At 36.9% G+C, this 20,815-nt stretch overlaps 1 protein-coding gene across 3 annotated transcripts in view; it reads right to left on the minus strand.

Annotated features, from left to right (window-relative positions):
* dok6 (docking protein 6) overlaps window positions 1-20,815 on the minus strand; it is a 106,370-nt gene that overhangs the window by 57,059 nt on the left and 28,496 nt on the right. For all 3 annotated transcript variants that reach the window (XM_088642204.1, XM_088642202.1, XM_088642203.1), the window contains exon 2: window positions 1,991-2,098. In XM_088642204.1, coding sequence (XP_088498330.1) covers window positions 1,991-2,098 — 108 coding nt within the window. The remainder of the gene's footprint in view (window positions 1-1,990; window positions 2,099-20,815) is intronic.

Here is a 20,815-nt window from a genome sequence, read left to right on the forward strand (position 1 = left end):
GCACATTCCTCTACACTGTACTTTGATTGAAAAATTTGTATGAAAATGAATCTCACGTGCAATTAGCTTCCATTGCAGAGTATGTTGTATACTGAAGCCTTGTCATCCTGTAAGTCTGGGATAAACATCTGCAGTACAGTTTGTACAACATGCAGAAGAACAAGATACCGCATTTTAAAATTTTGTGGATGCCTTGCTCAACACAAACATTATATGGTTTTCTGAATGGGGTTGTTGGGATTAACTGAATGGGGGGATATCATCTGTGTTATAAAATTCATGTCTTTCTCCTTTTCATGGAAACCAGTGACATGTTTAGGATGAAATTGTTTATAGACAAATTAATCACACATTATTCATACTTTTACTTCTTAATGAACCATCTGTTAACTATGTACTTTGTAAAACAATAATCAAATATTTAGAAGCACCACCTTAATATCAAGTGTTATGGGTTACATTTATAGTTCATCACTATTGATTGCAAAGATGATTCAGTTGCGCAGACAGTAGTTGTACTGTATACAGTATGTGCACTCTTAAGAATACTTACAGTAGCTAGCTGAATTCACACAGGCTCTGAATGGTTGAGGTTAGATAATCAGAATTCATTCTGAGTACAACAGGAGTTTAAATCTAAAACACACTTATTGTGATAACTGCCATTTTGCTGCATCCGTATCTAAAGATGAGGTAAAAAGTGCATAAACTGAGACCTCCAATAAATGTCATACAACCCATAGTGTCCTTGGCTTATTGTTCCTCCTGAAAGCATCTGACCAAAGCACAACTTGGATTTAAATAAGGAACACTCAATATGCAGGGCTTGTGCTGCACTTAGAAACAAAGAGTAGATTTGCAGTACTCAACACCAGTGAATCGCAAGTCCATGTGAGCTGTCATGACCGTTGTCATGGCACTTTTTGGAGAAGCAGTCCGTACATCTACAGTATGCAGTATGTTTATTTACAGTAAATTAACAGTATTGTGAAAAAAACTAACATTGTTTGAATGTTTAAATTTGTTGAATCTACTTTCGCATTCTCATTTACTGTGTCATTCTTCATAAAAGATCTTATTTTAGCTTAAGTTGACTGGTGTTCATTCAAGATTATTTCTAGATATTTACACGTTAAGAAGCTATTGGCCATCTGTGACTTGGAGGCAGATTGTGAGGTCTTTCCCAAGATATAAACACCAACTGCTACTGTTAGGAAACTAATTTATTTCTAGGCAGAAAGCCAGTGGAGCCACACAATCTTTCTAGGTCTTCTCTGCATTGCTTTTTTTCGGAAGAAAATATTTTTAAGGATCAACAACGGCTGTTCTTTTCCTGCAATCTTTGAAAATCCACCACATATTAACCAGACTTAAATGAAACAATAGTTTCCAAAAACACATTGCGCTGAGGATGCAGCCGAGCTCAATCCACATAGCCTAGCCTACACAAGAAAAAATAAGATGAGCTCTTGGCCCTTCTTAAACCAAATAATATTTTCTGAAATTTATTTTTGTCCATTTTTTTGTCATGTAAACACGCTATGAAATGAATTTGGCAAACCTTAAAAATGGAAAAACGCCAACAGAATAGACCAATTAAATCTACAGTGTTAGTTAAATTTTATATCTATTCAGGGCAATATCAGGCTTTCGTAACAGTTGAAAGGCTCATCAATAGATCTGAACAGTATTTTGTCATAAGATAATGATGCTTTACTATAATTTTGGCTGATGTGTGAATGCAAAACATTTTACATTTGCGCCCATTTACACTGGAGGGGGCAGGCATTTTACTGGAATAACTCAAGAGATGTACAGTACATTGCTCAAGGGGACAACTGGGACTGGAATCCCCTAACTTTTTAATTCTAAGATTGGAACCCTAACCACTACTCAACACTGCTAAATACTGGAAGGTAGAGAACTCCCAACTGAGACACACTGCTTTAAACCACTACAGGGGAAACTGAAACAAGAAATTCCCACGCACCTTGTGAAAGTTTCGGAAATAAGCTGCCTTCTCGTCTGGAAATTTCTCTAATCGTCTTGGACCTTTACTTGATGCCTTCTTCAACACTAACCAGCATCTTCTGAAAATCTGTCAATGAAATAACGGAGATGCCATTAGGAATTTTGCAGCTTGGTCATCAGAACAAGTAATTAAATAAAAAAAGGAAAGAGCAATATGCGTTGTAGCAGGGTAAAATCTATTTACTTGTGAATCATTGCCTTATTAAGGATTCATTTTCTCAGAAATGACTGGCTCTAGTCCATCTGGCAGAGCTTATCTTTACAGTAAAAAAATATATTTCCGTAGTCCGCCCACGTTTCAGACTGCAACTTGAGCTTGACCTTGACATTTTGTTTCTAGGAATGGAGTTACAGATATCACAACCTCTTTCTTCAAGAAAAAAAAAATATCGTTATCACAAGAATTGCAAAACATTTAGACAAGCAAGCAAAAGAAACAAGAGAAGTAGTTGCTTTCAGTCTATCTGATTGCATCCAGGAAACTGGGGAAGTGCCAGAGAAAACAGGGAGGGATCAAAATGTTATTGCTTGGGTATGAATCAGTGAGGTTTGTCATATGCTGCTTGATCTCTTAATTTATCAGCCCCCTGGCATTCTCCCATGGAGTGCACTGAAAAAAACGATTGTGACAGTTAGGCCCAATCATTACCTAAAAGGCAGCACTGAAACTACCGCCACCTTTGTTAGTCAAGACACCTGCAGGCTCATGGTCATAAACATCATCCAATGTAAGGAACACAGCTGGGCAGAGGGAAGAGGTGTAATATGTCATCTGCTGACAAATTATTTAAAACAAATTTAAAACCACTCTTCTTCTTTCAAAATGGCACTGGGGCATGGTGCTAACCACCTTTGTCTCACATCTCCTGTCTCACATCTCTGTACTTGGGAATGATCTGAGTAGAGTTTCCCACCTTTAGTTGAAATATTTAGTAGAGTACTAAAGGGATCTACTGTATTTTAGGATCACTGCTCTTTGCAATTAAATAATATGAATGATCTAGATAATTAACAAATTAGTCAAGTTCACAGGTGCTTCCAGAATAGGAGGATTAGAAAACATTATAGAAGCTGCAGAAGGAACAACAAAAAAACTTTGACCAAAATGAGGACAAAACACCCAACAGATTATGTTAATTGCAAACAAGTGTTGAGTGTTACCTACGGGTAGCAGAAACATCAACTATACAGCACTATACAGCAAGTATAATATGAGAAACAACAAGCTTGAAGTACAGTAGGCATATCCTTATCCTCATCTGACCAATGTACAGTATGAAAGTAATAGTCAAACAGGATATTAAAATATTCAGTATATAGGTAATGTAGAAGTTAAATTCAATAATGCTAGGTTAAAATTCTACAAGGCACCACAAAATGTATTTAAAATCAAAATTTTGTAATAAAATTATGTACAATTTTATTTCTCCACAAAATGTTGTGCTACTGTACCTTTAAATCATTCCAAAGAATATTCCCATGATCAAGGAATGCCCAACACAGAGCACAAAAAGTATTGTCTGCGTTTAGAGCAAGCTACACCCATGTTATTGAAGCCATTAATCTGGATTCTGGAAATCTGGAAATGACTGGATGAGATCTTTGGATCAATTAGTTACAAGGTACTAAATGAGCTAGATTGGCAAAATGGTTTAGAATGAACATTAAAATTGTGCATTTGAGTTAATCAATGACTGGGTACTGACATTCATGCTCCAGCAATAATGGATTACGTTAATTTCCAAATATACTGAATATCCTATTTTTATCTTGGTAACACTTGACACTAAAAGATTCTGAAGAATTCAGACCAGTAGAAAGCCTGGTCTTGGAACAGATCGCCGTGAAGAACATGATCTTGCTTTCTCCTTTATCTTGTTTCTTCCATAGTATGTGTAAAAATAAGTAGTGGGACAATGAATAAAATGTTAAAAGAAAAACCTACAAACGTATCCAGCATCTTATATTTTATGGAACAAGTAATAGGTTTATTCCATGCTGAAAAGAGAAGAAAGAAAACACAAAGTTTCGGCCGTGGAGCCTTCTTCAGGTGTCACACGACCGAAAACGTTGTTTTCTTTCTTCTCTTTTCAGCATGGAATAAACCTATTACTTGTTCCTTTGCAGCCTATGCATGCTGACACAGCTACCCACCTGAACTCTTATATTTTATGACCGTTTAGCAAGTAAAATATATTATTTCTTCAGAGAGACTGTTTTAAAACAAAGTTTGTTTTCTTATATACTGTATTTACTTTTTTAACATTTTGACACTAAAGAAGGCCTTGATCCTACACCTTTATTACCGTGCTGCTAAATATTAGTATGGATTCAAAATGAATGATGTGAAGCAGTTTTTGAAAATAAGCTCTTTAGCTGGTGGTTGATACACAAATGCACTTGAATTGATGTAACAAAAAAACTAGCATAACAGAACCCCCCAAAAATTTACAGTAATTCCAAAATGTATTATTCTTACTTCATTAACTATCACCCTTTTCAGTGTGGTACTGTAGGTGTGTTAATACTGCAGTTGTGCGTTTCGCTTAATTCACAGTAACAATTAAAGTTAAAAAATGTGAATAATTCTTATTCTATTAATGAAGAGATGGGTATGTAAAACAAGAAAATGAAAATGTTGGTTATTCTTCACCAAAGAAACACTCTTCATAAAACATCTGCACCAACCAAAGGATGAAAATAAATTATCGATGAACAGACTACAGTACATTTGAATGGTAATAGTAGTTAGTAGAAAAAATATGAATTTGCTCTACAATATCCCATTAAAGATTTAAAACATGAATTGTAGAAAGTTCATTTGAAAATTCAGAAGAACTCCCTTTCCTGTCTCTGACAGCTAATCTTCATTTGTTTGATGTATGTTTACTCTTCACAGCTTTTCAATTGGATTTTTTCCATAGATAAGAATAATTTTGTATAGTCAGCTGATAACCTTCATAATAAATAACACAGACATTCCAATAATTGATTCATTCTCTTCTTATCCTCCTGATACAAAAGATAACCTTTAAATGCTATTTAAACACACTGAATAGCTTTAACAAGAAAATTAAAAAAGTTCAACTTCTGATTAAGGTACTAGGAAACTTAGACATTATCTGATCTTATACTGCACAGGTTTTATTTTCAAAAAGGAAAAAAAATCATACCATGTAATTCACATCCAAACTGAAGTCATAAGATTACAATATTTTATTATATAATACTGTCACAAACTAGTGGGTTAAGAATACATGAAAAATGAGCAGGCTAATCAACAATTAAAATCAATAATTACAACCCTCCATTGTAAAAGATATGTTGAGAATATACCCAAGCTATTGGTGTAGTTTGCGGCACCTGAGATCAGTATTCCCTGGCACAGCTTTGGCAGAACAGTAATAAATGTGAGTTCAACTAGGACAAATAAATATTTATTAACACTAACAATAACACAAACTAAACAACATACAGTATACAGTAACAACATACAATGTACAAATTACAATATTTAAAGACAAGTGTCTCTGAGGCCCATTTATTGACCATCCCTGAAATCCCAGATTGCTAAGGCAGCAGTCAGAAATCCTATATAATACCTCAACAGACAAAAAAAAAAGTCACACCTGCATTCAAAATAAAACAGAACACAATCCAGAGCAAAATCTACCTTCCTATAAACCTGGATGAACCAAAGCAAATTATATCTCCCTACTCTAAGAATGCGTCACTAACCTGGAGAGAACGTCTTTAGCCTGGGGCTTCCTCAATAAAGGAAAGCATGTTTTCCCAAAATATCAGAAAGGCATAGCCGTTTAAACAAATGTAGTTCAAATAGGTAGCTGCATAGGTTGCAAAGGAACAAGTAAAAGGTTTATTCTACGCTGAGAAGAGAAGAAAAGAAACAACATTTTGGCTTTGGAGTGGGTGATGATATTATAACGACGACATTTATAAAGCAATAGGAGGTGGCTAGAAAGCCTGGTCTTGGAACAGATCGCCGTGAAGAGACGGGTTTTGCTGGTTTGGTGAGAGGAGGGGGCAAGTAGCCCTGCCTTTTATCCTCACATGCCTTATCAGCTGCTGATTTCCCTCTCTCTCACACACCCAAAGAAACGTTGTGTTTCTCTTCTTCTCTTTTCAGCGTGGAATAAACCTTTACTTGTTCCTTTGCAGCCAACGCATGCTGACGCAGCCACCTACTTGAGATAATCATATCGTAAATATTTAAAATCCTCACAGGCACTCACAAAGTCAACATAGAGGAAGTCTTTAGAATGAACAGTGAAACACAAAATAGAGGACACAAAAGGAAACTATGTGGATGTTTTAAAACCAAGAACAGCATACACTTTCCCAACCTTTGCTTTGACATTTTCTAGCTACGAGGCAGAATCTTCACTGCTTTAAAAACAACAACAGTTTTGCTTTTAAGCAAACATTGTGCTATATATCAGCACAGGAATCCTGTTATGAAATTCAGCCATAGCAATACCCAAGTTCGAATTTGCTTTCCACATTGTGCTAACCTACTGTATCCACAAGTTAATATTTCTTTGCTAAAATTACTTCACATCCAGATGCTTGTTATCCTTTTTTTTGACTGGTGTCTGTTTGGAGCAATCTTTAAAAAATGAGCTCTCAGTCTCAAGGATTCAATGAATTACATCACGTAATGTGCAGTACATTTCCAAATCAAATTTCATATCAGTCAAAGTTGCATGTTTAAACAAAGGCCTTTTGGTCACTTCAAATAACCTGCATTATTGAGGAAGAAGGTAAGTGGGACATGCTTTTAAACTCAATACATTTATGCTATTCTCTACAATAATTTGCTTCAGGAATAATACATTCATTATATAATCACAGTAGCCATTGTTAAGCACAGAATACCATCCATAAAACAGCATGAATCAGAAAATTGAGAATAGGAATATTTTGACTTCATCTTTTCACAAAATAAATCCAATTTTTCTGAAGGTCCTATTCATAACTATTCTTTTGTTCCCTTTATTCTGCATATACATTTATATAATTTCTAGATTACTAGAGTGTTCTGAAAATTAAGCACAATTCTTAATTAGAAAATGTGAGTGGTCAAGTGTCATTCATGCATTTATGGGACTGCATCACTAAACTAAATGAATTTCTGTAAGTGTGAGCAGAATATACAACAATGGCACTTGTATGTATAGTTCTAAATAATAAAGACATTTAAAATGTTTAGTAGAGATTAACATGGCCCTCCCAAAGACATATGTCAAAACCAAAGGCACTACAAGGACTTGAGTGGAAACTTAGTTCTAAGTGAATTTATGACTGAAATCGTTAATTACTTCTTTACAAAAAAGGCTGTCAGGGTCTGGAACAAATTTCTTAGTCATGTGGTTGTACCAGATAATCTACAGTATAGAAGAGTATGGAATCCTGGAGAAAGCAGCTGGAAGAGAACCTTGTATCAATAAATTGTTAGCATACAATGCCACAATACAATACAAAATGGACCCAGTAGAATTCAATTTAACATACTGTATATGAAGTCAAGAGTAGCAGGCATGGACATCTGTTTTATAAGAAGGGCATAGCTTACTTTGGTCAGGTGAACTGTTTTCTACTTTACAAATCAGAATAAGAAGTCTGGAAGCTTCCCATTTTCTGATTTTGAGCACTGTGAAACATAAGAACAAAATAAAGGTTACAAATGAGAGGAGGAGGCCATTTTGGTTGTTATTGGGGAATTGATACGAGGAAATTATTTACTGTATCTGTGTCTTGAGAAAACCATGGTATTGGCTTTAACATCATGGCAGGGTAGTTTCTTCCAAACTCCTACAATCATGTCTAAAAACAAACTACCTCCTGATCTCAGTTTTGAATGCACCTGTAACGAACAGTTCTATCCAGACCCTATGCGCACGACAATCCAGAATAGTGAGGAACATTAGGAAAAAGATCATGCAGGAATACGGGGATGAAAACAGGGGGCGTGTCCAAAGCGCGCTGGTGCACGGGGGAGGTGTGGCCGAGGCAAACAATCCAAAAGTAATCCAGAGGGTAATCCAAAAACACAAGAATAAATCCATAGCCAGGTGATCCATCCAACAAGGAATTAAAAACATGAACCGGGTCGGAACCGGCGGACAGGGAACGGGAACAGAGATTAAAACCTTAATGGGACCAGGCGCTTCCAGGTCCCGGACTCGCACGATACGGAGATCAGATGCAGAGCCTGGATGAACGTCAGCGCCTGGCTTTTAAGGTGGACTGGGAACAGGGGGGGGGTCAGGTGCACAGAATTAAATCCAAAGTGAAAGGGCCGGAGCGCCCTTAAGGAGGAGGGACTACAATCGTGACAGCACCTCCACATAGTTTCCACTCTTCTCCTTTATTTCGTGTTTCACGATTCAATTTTAAGTCTCAATTCAAATTCTGTTTCCCCACAGAGGGAAAATGTGTTTTAAGACAGAGTCCAACACAACAAAACAACAAAAACAGACAAACATCACCAACAAAAAATACAGAACAGCAGTGTTTCAGGAGATAGGAATTATTTTGCATGGTTTGAAAGTTGGTTTGCTGAGGGGATGGAAGATTTCCAGAGTACCATTACTGCTGGTGAAACAGAGACCTTAGATAGTGTAACGGGATGGGAATAGTGTAGCTTCACAGAGAAGGGGATGTGCCACACACTATAATGGTCTTAGTCTTTTTTACAACTCTTTGAGAGGGAATTTAGGTGATCTGATTTACCCCCCAAATTGTGCTGCTTATCTTCACTAATATTCCCATCCTATAGCAATACAGATGTTGCCAAAACCAACACGTATGGCAGTGTGTTAAAACACTTTGTGGAAAAGTGTTAGGAGAAGTTAAGAAAATATTTCACAAATTACATTCAAGGTATTTGCCAGCTGTTGCCCATCCATGTCATTTAACACAGAAATAGTATTAGCATTAACCTTCTGAGAGATGTTGGCCATGGATTTGATGCCCTACGATCCTGGTATCACCCAATCAACCAGAGGTATAGTTTTCTCTATTTTTCTCTGTACTGATCCTTAGCTTTCCCGATCTCTCGTTTCACCTCTTTCGGCACTACCTTCTTTGTCCCCTTGAGGTTTATTTTTAAGCAGTACTTGTCTGGGACAATTGGTTACCCAGTGCTACTCAGGTTCTTTATTGAAAAATTATTATTAGGTTCATTCTGAGGAAATCCGTTTGACTTCATAACATGTTTTGGGATTTTAAATACTGTACTTGTAAATGGTTCCCTTGTAAACTTCTCTGTTCAAGACTGAAAAGATTCTGTTCCTTTTGTCTGCCAGTATAGGATCTGTGAGAGGTAATATTCAGTTGCATATTTCATACCAGCTGCTAATTCTTGATTAATATCACGATGGTGTTCGTTATAAGGTCAATTAGGTAGCTGCATCAGCATGTGTATCCTCACCTCTCTCGACCTCGCACCACTTGATTGGCCACTCTGCCTCTCCCCTGCTGCTGCCTCCTCCTCTCTCCTGGCTTTTGTTTTTCCATGCTATATTATCTTTGCTGACTGCCCTATCTTTCTTACACCTGAAGAAGGCTCCACAGCCGAAACATTGTGTGGTCTTTCTTCTCTCTTCAGCACGGAATAAACCAATTGTTCATATAAATGTTTATTCCATGCTGAAAAGAAAAAGAGACAACATTTTGGCTGCGGAGCCTTCTTTAGGTGTGTAATTCATTATAAGTTGTAGGAGCCTCTTCACTACTGGTTATTAATGTAAACTGTTTTGGTAGAACAGTGGTGGGTACTCTTCCCCCTGCTGCAGATTTCCCAAACTAATGCCTCAATAAAATGACCTGAGGCACTAACATGAGAGATGCCTTTTGCTGGATGAGGCATTAAGCCAAGGTCATATCTACTGAGTCATTAAAGATCACAGGACACCGCTCATAAAATTAGTAGAGTTAACCCTTATGCTTTAAGCAAATTCCACTGTGGGCTAGTATAATCTGTCCTACCTACAGGATTCTTAAAACCACTGGTGAAGCAATTTCTCACTTCTCCATCTGATGTGAGTAGGGCTGCTGATACAGAACGGCTGCTTTGTGCCACCCAAGGTGGGTGCTACACTTCAGTGGTGGAAATGTGTCTCCTTCACCATGTAAAGCATTCGGAATGAGCAAAGGAAAAAAAAAAAGAGCTACAAAATATTACCAGTTATTCTTCTTGCCGTCATTATTATCATCAATATATATAAAAAAAACAACTGACAGGAAGAGTGCATTGCATCTATGGTTTAACTACTTAAATCATACTTTTTTCCACTTGAATGATTTCTTTCCCTTCCCAGCCTTCTCCTCTATTGCTGAGCAGAGTTCATGTGGCTTGACTATAATTAAATAGACAAATAAGCAGAAATATATTCCGGGACACTACATATTAAACATATGTTGTCATTATGAAAGGAAAAACTGGTTTTGAAATTAGTCATTTTAATCTAAAACAAAGTTGGAAAATAGGTTTCCAATGCGGTGCTTATTTCCTTGTTATATAAAGCACAACTATGCAAGCTGCCTTTAAAATGCAAAGTGACTCATAAATAAGAAATGATTAGAAGCAGGCAGAATAGGGTTTCTAAATATCGTCCATTTAGTCCAACTGATACAACTGCCTCACCAATATACCGTAGTCGCATTCATTATTTTAGACTAACTAAATTTTAAACAATGGTTTTGCTCTATATCACATGTAGTACGTCTTCCCAGCCAAGTTATATTTTACCGTATGTGCACTGTGGTGAACACCTGAACCACAGAAAGCTGCTCAAGGTCGCCGTCACCTTAAAATCTGCACATTTTGACCCATCAGTTTCTAGTGGACAGGCCACCTCCAGGCTCCTAGATGAACGAGTGGACCTCTTCCAGAGAAGCCTGCTCAGTGCACTGACTATTCTTCCCACAGGGCTTTTCAGCAGTTCGGTCACTTGAATCCGTCCACCTTCCAGCTCATTCCACCCACCAGTCAATCTTAAATCTAGAACTGGAGAATTCCACTGAAACTTGCCCTTTTATACAGGGACACCCTGGTATCACCCAGGATGATACCACACCCAGGGGCGGTGCAGTGGCTCTGTGGCTAAGGATCTGTGCCTGTGGCTGGAAGGGTGCTGGTTCGAATCCGTTGGCCGGCAGAGGAATCCTACTCCGTTTGGCCTCTGAGCAAGGCCCTTAACCCCAACTGCTCCAGGGGTGCCATATAAATGGCTGACCCTGTTCTCTGAACCCCAAGCTTCTCTCCCTGTCTGTCTGTCTCATGGAGATCAAGTATCCAAAAAGACAAAATCCCAATACAAGAAATTGTATATGGCCAATAAAGTAATCTCTCTCTCTTCCACTTCAATCAGTTTGAGTCACCTTCTAAAATGAGATGCTGGAGCCTTACAAACTACATACCTGACTTCTACCCAACTGATTCTGAGCTGCAAATCACAATCATTCAGTAATACTCTTTTCCTAATCTTCCGACTCTATCAAGGAAACCACAAGCCTGTCTGCTAGTATGAAAGTAAATGAACCCATAGAGATAGGCATACACTCACTCATCTTCCTTCACTGTAAAAGCCTAGACACAGACTAGTAGCAGTTTTTCTCCTGGTTGCTAATATACACCACCTCGCTAATCCAGGGGTGTTGCCAATTGCACACAGAGCCAATTATATTAGCTCTTGTACTCATATGGAATCTCACTCCCACTGGATTTCAACTAAGCCAGGTGTGTCTCATTTATACCCAGATAAGTTGTTTTCAGACAAAGCCTCCTCTTTAGTCATTACACAATATTTAAATTTAAATGGAAACTGTTTCAGATATGTTTTATGTTCACAAAATCTAGTGAATTCTTCATAACTGACAATTCAGTCTATTTATGAATTTCATCCATTCCCTAAACCATGCATGGGCCTTGTAGTCAAATGTAATAAAACTCTGAATTAATTAGCTGTTGGTTAGATGTTATCAAAGGCTGCGATCCCATAAATAAGAGATTAAACCTAAGGTACTAAATTCTTTTTGAAATTCAAGTGCTGACATCCCTTATCTTCTAACCCACAGTTTCAGTAACCTTTGCCTTTCCAATACTTGAATTGTATAGCCCCCCATCATGAAAAACATCTAGGAAAATTCTGACTTTATCAAAATGTAAACACTACATACAGTATATAGAGTACTGTATATTATCCTCAATCTCAGAATTCAATCATTTACTGAAAATAAAAGCATTTTGCATTTTGGTCATGTCAGAATTTTAAAAGACCCAAACAAGCAAAATCAGATGTACCTTACTGTATTATGCTTATACCGAAAAATGTAAAATATAATACAAATATAATTTCAGTTTACTGAAAAATATAATGTTTATAATGTTTTGTATTTTATTTGAAATTATATATTTGACCTGTGGCACATTTTTAATATAATGGAATTAATTCTTGTTTGCAGTTTGGGCAGTGTCTTCAAAATTGGAGAGAGAGCTGCACTTCCGCCAAGCACAATTAACAAGCTGATTTTATCTGTCACTTTTACACAAAGGACCAAAGCAGGGCTCCTTTCTGTTTGAGCATTTTCTTCTCTTGCTGGGCATTTAAATCTGTGCCTTTTGCAGAAATATTAAAAACAGCCGTTCATTTTGATCTCTAAATATGATCTGAACATTCTCAGAGAGCAAAGTGGTTGTTTTTCTGGTGAATGACCAAATTCTGAGACTAAGTCTAACATGCTCATACAAGCAATGTTGCATGGCAGACAGGAGAGAAATTCAGGATTTTAAAAATTAGCTATTTAAACATTCACTTACAAGGGACCAAAGTATGCAGCATTACCTTTAGCAATAAAACTATGATGTACTGTAAACTTTTCTATGACACAGAGAAGCTGGGTACACAGGTGTAAGATTAGTAACATATTAATTAATATGTTAGAATTAATGTGCAGCACCCCCTAGGTAGAGAAATTGCAATCGCCACTTGAATGAAAGGGGAATTTATCTAGGCCAGGTTGTGCATGACCACAGTGGAATTTAGCCAGGACACACAAGTTAACACCCCTACAACTCCTACCCTTATGAACAGTTCAAAGGCATCTTTGATGACCATGTAGTCAGAGCCTCAGTTTGAAGAACTGCACAGTGACAGGTAATCAGCTAGTACTGATGAGAGGTCACAGCTGCCAGTAGTTACTACATTGATAGATGGCAGCTGATGTCCTCTCTACACTGGTGCTCTCTTTAGGAGGTGTGTGAAGGTAAAGCTGCAGGAAAGACGCACTGGTTCCCTGGGAAACATCCGTAAGAGAAACGTTTGGAAGAGTTGTATGAGCCATGGCAGAGAGCGAGAGACACACAGCCTTATTGAGCATCAAAGAAGCTGACACCTGAAGGCAAGACTAAAAAGCCTTAGAAAAGCAGATTGTTTAAGGAACAGCTATAGAAAAAAGTTTATTTTGTGTTATTTTATTGACCAAAAGACGAGCAGTTCCACACCTCTTTGTTTTTACACAAAGGCATGTGCTGGCATTTTTTGATTCCTTCTCTAACTGGCACCTCCTAGACTGTAATATCCCATGAACAAAACTGGCACATTAGTTTGGTTCAGTGGAAACAGTGTCACACACTGTATAATAGTGTAGTAATCTGTTTTTTTTCATTGAGGTCTTCTACCCTCTGGGGAGAGATATAGGCCAGGAACAGAAGGAAGGTTACAGGTATCCTGAAACTAAATCTTTTTCTGATTTTCTGAGGACTACAGGAAAAGGCTTTAATCATCATATATACGTCCTTCATTTTTGTTTTAATAGCACCCAGTTAGAAAAAATATAACTGCACACCAGAGTAAGAATAACAATTTAGATGGAAAAGTTTGGCGCTCATTTTTCTATTGGCTCATGAGGCATGTGTAGATTTCTGACACATTCAAAAGGGTTTTTACTCCATTATTATTTGCAGTATTCTGGGTACGGATTATGTGTGCAGCAAGCAAGCTTTTCAGAGAATGTGGCAGCACTCAATGAATTTAAATGAATTCATCCACATTCTTACTATCTAGAGCTCCAGGGTGCAGAATTTACTCTCTGATCATTTTTCAGCATGTTCAGGTGGTCCCTGTCTCAGCCAGGATTTACAATTATGGCAGCTTACAATAATGAAGGACTGATTTGTATGTTAACATGTAAAATTACTTAAAATAATAATACCTTTCTTCATATTACTGGGGTTGTCAAATGAAGCATATAATTAAATGATCTTAAATTACATTAAAAACATAAATGTAAAGATTCATGACCTATTTATTAAGTCACTTTATAAAATGCAATGTGAACCACATATTACTTTGAAGTTCAGGTGGGTAGCTGCCTCAGCATGCATAGGCTGCAAAGGAACAAGTAATAGGTTTATTCCATGCTGAAAAGAGAAAGCATGGAATAAACCTATTACTTGTTCATTCACACATTACTTTGCTGCACATTAGGAAAGTCTGGGAGAAAAACACCCCTAATTTCCATCAATCACAAGGGAAGGATAATTTGATTGAGTTTCTTGTGACTCCAAAGTGTTCTGTTTTTTTATTATTCATTTGAACATTAAACTCACAAAATTTAAAATAATTTTTAAAAAAAATTGAGATCAGTCAAATAATTCACCCATTGGACAGTTTCCATCCCTGCAACTGTTTTTAAAATTAAATTTACATTTAAAATTCTATAGATACTGTATCTGTAGGTGAAACAAAAGGAGCACCTTTGTTTAAAATGACAAATATGATCTAATCACATTATTGCTACAGTTTATTAACTGATTACTAATGCAATGCAGGGTTTTAATTAAGCAACTGAAAGGAAATCCAGAATGAAAACCAGCCACTGGATTTATGAGGATCAGGACTGAGAAGCCCTACTTTAGGGTGTAACTATGGATCTTTTGAACATTTTTTACCATCATTCATCACACTAACACTCCACCATCTCCTGCACTACTGCCAATAGGGAATCCTTCAGGTTCATTGCAGAATGGTTCCAACTTCCTAGTCTAAATTATCAGGCAGCCATCCCTCATACCAAGAGGGATCAATCCAACATATCGAAAAATGCTCTTTATCTCAGTTGCATTAATGGGGTTTGTCTGTATCTTCTGAATCATAATGATTGGATTTTCCATATCACAAAGCAGAATAAGTGACTTCTGTGTGTTATCCCACTTTTTTAGTGATCCTTTAGAATAGTATTAATAGATATAGAACAATGTTTCCAGCAAAGCCCTAGAGCACACTTTTTAGATTGTGCTTGGGAATTTGTGCTTTCCAACAGTATGAAGACGACAGTAAAAAAAAGCAGACATCTCTCCTATGCTTTCTAAGAGAGGAATGTATAATACTGTGTGTGCATGTCAAAAAATAATTCCTATATACTTTATTCACTCCCTCAAAAAATGAATTTAAAAGGATAAAAATTAATGATGTGGATGAGTGGTATTTCATTTTTAGACGTGAATTTTAAGAAAATCCTTCTTAACTGACATAAGTAAGAGATGAAACATATTTATCTTTACCTCCCTTTTTCTGGATCTAAAGCTTTACTCATGACATGGAGCTGATAATACAATTATTCAAAGTGAGCGATTGCTTCGGCAATAACTGCAGATTGCCACAGTTCTTAAAATGTTGTCATTTACATGTTCGATGTTTCTTAAGGACAGGTGCTGCTAATAAATGGCAGGGTAGCAGTACAATATCATGCTCTGCTGTTATTAGGATCATATCTTCTGGAGCAAAAAACATTAAACCTAATCATATCTAAAGCACTAGCCAGGTGGATTTGTACCAAATTACTATAGAATAAGAATACAAGGATGATATTAACTTGTTAAACAGTGGTAATTTGATATTGTGAGATTAATGTGAATACTATGATATTAATACATTGCAATTAATATTTTAATATTAATATTTTAATTTTAGGAATCTGATACACCAGTGACATATATTTTTCAGGTATATGAATTGATAGATAACTATTTTATGTCCACTACTGTGGGAATTTGTCCTTACCTTCTCTCATTAAAATACAGAACACACAAGCAAAACAAAAAGGTCACATAAAATCACATAAAGTAAATGAAATCACAACAACAATACATTATATAGTACATACAATAAATGGATGAATAAATAGGTAGTGTGGTGACTACATTTACATACATTCATTGAGCAGTTTTGCTGCACAGTGGACAAAGGACTTCATATAAATGTTTTTTTTGAATTTGATGCCCTATACCTGATGGGTACATTATGCATTGAGAACGGAGTGTATGGGAGGAATCAGCTGTGAAGTTGCTTGCCATTCTGAGAACTGTACCGTGATATAAATTGCTGAGCAGAGGTGGCTGTTTCCTAATTATTTTTCCTGCCATTTTCACAATCCCAGACAGTTTGGTTTTGCTTTTCAACCTCAGGTTTCCCTACCAAGCTGTCATGTAAAATACCAGGATTCTCTCAACAAGGCTTTTATGCAGTATGGTTCAGGTGGGCAGCTGTGTCAGCACGCGTAGGCTGCAAAGAAACAAGTAATAGGTTTATTCCATGCTGAAAAGAGAAGAAAGGAAACACAACATTTCTCTTTTCAGCACGGAATAAACCTATTACTTGTTCTTTTATACTGTATGCCATCTCTAGGACATTTTGACTAACATTAAAGTTCTTAAGTCTTTGAATTAAAAAGATTCTGATTTGCTTCTTTTTTAAAAATAATGTCTATATTCTCAGTGTATTCTCAGTATTCTCAGACTCTGGTCAATATGTGTTCCAAGATAGTTAAAACTCTCCACAACCTCTACAGACTGACCATTTTGCTATTAGCTATTGGCTTCAAAGGTTGCCCACCGTCAGTTTTCACATTAAAAAGAAGCTCTTTAGTCTTGGTCACATTTACATGCATTGTTCTTATTTGCTCTAAAAGTAGATGTAAGTAGAAGTCTCTAAGATTGGCCCAATATCTAAACATTGTGGTTGTGGAGTGAGCCTTGAGTTAACAAATGAAGAACAAAATGGAAATTAGGGGCAAAAAGTATTGAAAATATTTGAAACAACTTTTATAACTCAGAGCTAAAATATAAAAACAACTTTCATGAATTAATGTCAATGTTAACATAAAATGATTACTATTATACTATTAATAATGTGATGATGATAATGATGTCGATGATACCATGGCCCTCACAATGATAAGTGGACTGAAAAAGGAGGGATGGATTATTATTTAAATATACATAATCATAATGATCTCTGATGCACAGTTTAAATGGTGACAAAGTGTTGAAATGTTTGCAATTTGTGAAATTGCATTTATAACAGCTAAGCTAGACTTAGCTTCCAACTAGGCATTTTCGAACTCTTCAAGCAAATCAGGCTTGTGAGTGTCCTGGAGCCTACCCCAGCAAGCACCGGGTGGAAGACAGGGCCGTGGATGCAACCCCATTCCTTCGGAGAGCAGAGACGCAGACACACATTCACACTAGAGTCAATTTGCCCAGGGGCCAATTAACCTACCAGGTACAGTGTGTTTTTGAACTGTGGGAAGAAATCAGCGCACCCAGAGGAAACCCACGCAAACATGAGAAGAACATACAAACTCCATGCAGATAGCACCCCAGGTCTGGAATTGAACCCTCTATGCTACTGTGCTGCCCTCTATACTGTACGTATTGTGTAGGCCAAGTAATAGTTGTATAAACCCCAGTTTTACTTACTGTACAACTGGGCTCATGAGCATGTGATGGCAGTGACTTAAGACTGCCGAGACACAGAGAACAGTCACAGAGGGGATTGTGTATGCTTACATTTACCAAGCTGTGTGATTTCGGAGATTCCACACATCTACCTGAAATTTTACTGGACTCCGAATATATTTCGGCATTCCTGCAACACAAGCAATGGTTCTGAGGCAGATGCACACCTTTTAGAAAGGCCTCCAAATTATTCTAAAGGAAATTTGAATATGCCCGTCACGGATGGCAGGGAGCTGCTGCACAAACAATCAAGAAAATGCAGAGAGCAGATGAAAGCCTTTTTATATATCATTAAGTATGATTTATTTTTCCACATAGACTCTTTGGATACTTGATGTGACCAATAACAGTGTCTGTAAAATAAATTGCTATGAATTTAAAATTTATAACACAGGCATGGAATTGTTTTAAAATGTCTTTGATTTTGTGTAATCACTGTTGCTTTGATGTATTAGGCTTAATGGCTCTTTAACCTGAACTACTTAGTGTTTAGAAAAGAACACACAATCAGTGTCCTTTCTAATCAACTAGACAATATTCCCCAATAGGATGAAAGAGCTAAAGATGAACTGTACCTCTTTGAGCATACTGATTGCATGCTCAAAATTCAAAGCCTGATTAATGAAAAGAACCAATGGCTGTATTACCTTGGTCAATTATGAATCAGAGCACAGTGTTCTTTTCAATTTTATAAAACTAGAAGAGCTTTTTGTTTTATTTAAAATGCATTCAACTGAACATTCAGTGAAACGAATAGATGAAAACTATGTTGGATTATAGGCAACGTGGCCTGGTGCTTTCTTCTTTTGAAAACTGAGAACTGTTGAAAATGTCTTTTATGAAGCACTAAGAACTCTTTTAAAATGTGTTTATTGTTTGTAACATATGCAAATACTTATACTAGGACTACTTCATTCCTCTGTTGTTAAAGGTGATGGTACAGCATGCAGAGATGCAAAACTGGTAGGAGAAAGAAACTAGCGGACACTAGTTTTTGCAAATAACATTTTCTTTAGTGAGATAGCTCCCATAGGCTTCGAATTCTATTATGTTCTTTGCGCATAAGGTACGGTATAATGAGCTTTTAAAAGAAAGCCAAGAATTGCAACAAATTCATAAAGTTCATATTAGTGTATATTCATAAAATGAATATCAGGAAAATAAGTGGAAGTGTGTACTGGCATTTTATTGGGTAGACACGACATGAGTCATTTCATTCTGCTGATTAGCATTTGTCAACCACATGAAGCGTGAACCTGGAGGTGAAGGTCACAGGCAGGTAAGGTGTGTGGTCACCACTGGAAGTGATGCAAGCTGTAGACCTGTGATGCATGCTTTGTATCATGCTGAAGATAGCATTTGTCCAATTTGTACTGTAATGCCTAGATATGCATGTGTCCCTTTATTGGTTTCTGATCCTTAGATACCATGTTATCTCAGCTTATCCTATAAATGTTTAATGGGGCCTAGCATTTCATAAGGAAGCTGGTGTTACATGTGCAATGTGTAGACATGCGTTGTTCTGTTGGAATCAGGAGAGGCCTGTAGGAAGAGCTACAAGAGAGTCAGAGTCAGAAGTCAGGTTGCCATCAATCACTACAAGAGGAGTTCTGTAATGAAGCGTTCTTAAGGACCCTGTGCAGGCGACACAATCTGGGAATGAGTGGGGAAAACACGGGGAAAAAGCATGCAGGATACGGGGATGAAAACAGGGGGCGTGTCCTTGGTACGCTGGTGATCGGGGGAGGTGTGGCCGAGGCAAACAATCCAGGAAGAAGTCCAAGGGAGAATCCAAAAGGAGACAAAAGTCCAAAGCCAGGCGATCCATCCTAGACAGATGATTAAAACTGGAATCGGGTCAGAACCGGCATGGGAACGGGAATGGGAACAGAAACTAAAATCTTAACGGGACCAGGCGCTTCCAGTCGAAAACATGTCGAAAACATTACATATATATTCAAATTTGCATGTTTTAATGTTCTTAAAACATACATGGACACTTCTTCTGGTGCTCAGTTTAAAATGAAATTCAACACCGTGAAGAAAAATAAAAGACATCTATAATATCCGTATAACATAAAAAGTGTTCAGAATATTCTTAAGTCACAAGGTAACAGCACTCAGGTACTGTATCCCTGAAGAAAATTCACAAACAATAAAGGCCACAGAAAAAATAAAAAGAGACTTTTTTAACTTTAAACAGGACTATTATCAGTATAATGTATTATCATTAATCAAATACACTTTTTGATTTCAAACTAACTACATAATCATGTATTTCGAGACATTTCTTGATTCATTGCACTACATGGATTTTACCTGTCAGAAGAACTGTTACTGCAAGGTCTCTAAGCGTTTATGTAAGGCTGGTACATTGGAAATAGAAGAAATAAATCATTATGTGGCTGACACTCCAGCAACCACGACTGCTGTTACTAAAAGGAAAGTTGATTTGACTTATTTCTTAAATTTTAAAATTATTCAGACAACGTCCTTTATGCTGTATTTCTTCACGGAACATAAATAATTTATTTCGTGTTAACCTATAATAGGATGCAATTATTCATTCCATGGATTCACTGTGCCCATATAAAGGTTAACTACCTGGTTTTCTGCCACATGCACTGAACAGATTTAATTGTGCAGGCTAGGAATCTTATTTTTGCTCTCCTGCTGTGAAGCATTGTCATATGTCATCCAATTTACATTTTCTACAAAATAAAATAATGTTTTCCTTGAAGTCTGAGCTTTTATTGTTGTGTGGTATTAGATTTTTGAGACCTGTGCTGCAGGGTGCATTTAGGCTTAAAACATAATAATGCATGCATTAAGCAATGAAAGATGACAAAAGAACAAAGTATTACAAATGTGTGAATTGTCCTGATGTTGTCCTTATGGTTACCAATCCTTGAAGGATTTATATTCTATATAGATACTGTATAAATTAAATTATCATGAGCT

Source organism: Lepisosteus platostomus, chromosome 8 (genome assembly GCF_059453375.1).
Source record: "Lepisosteus platostomus isolate fLepPlt1 chromosome 8, fLepPlt1.hap1, whole genome shotgun sequence".
Classification (NCBI taxonomy): domain Eukaryota; kingdom Metazoa; phylum Chordata; class Actinopteri; order Semionotiformes; family Lepisosteidae; genus Lepisosteus; species Lepisosteus platostomus.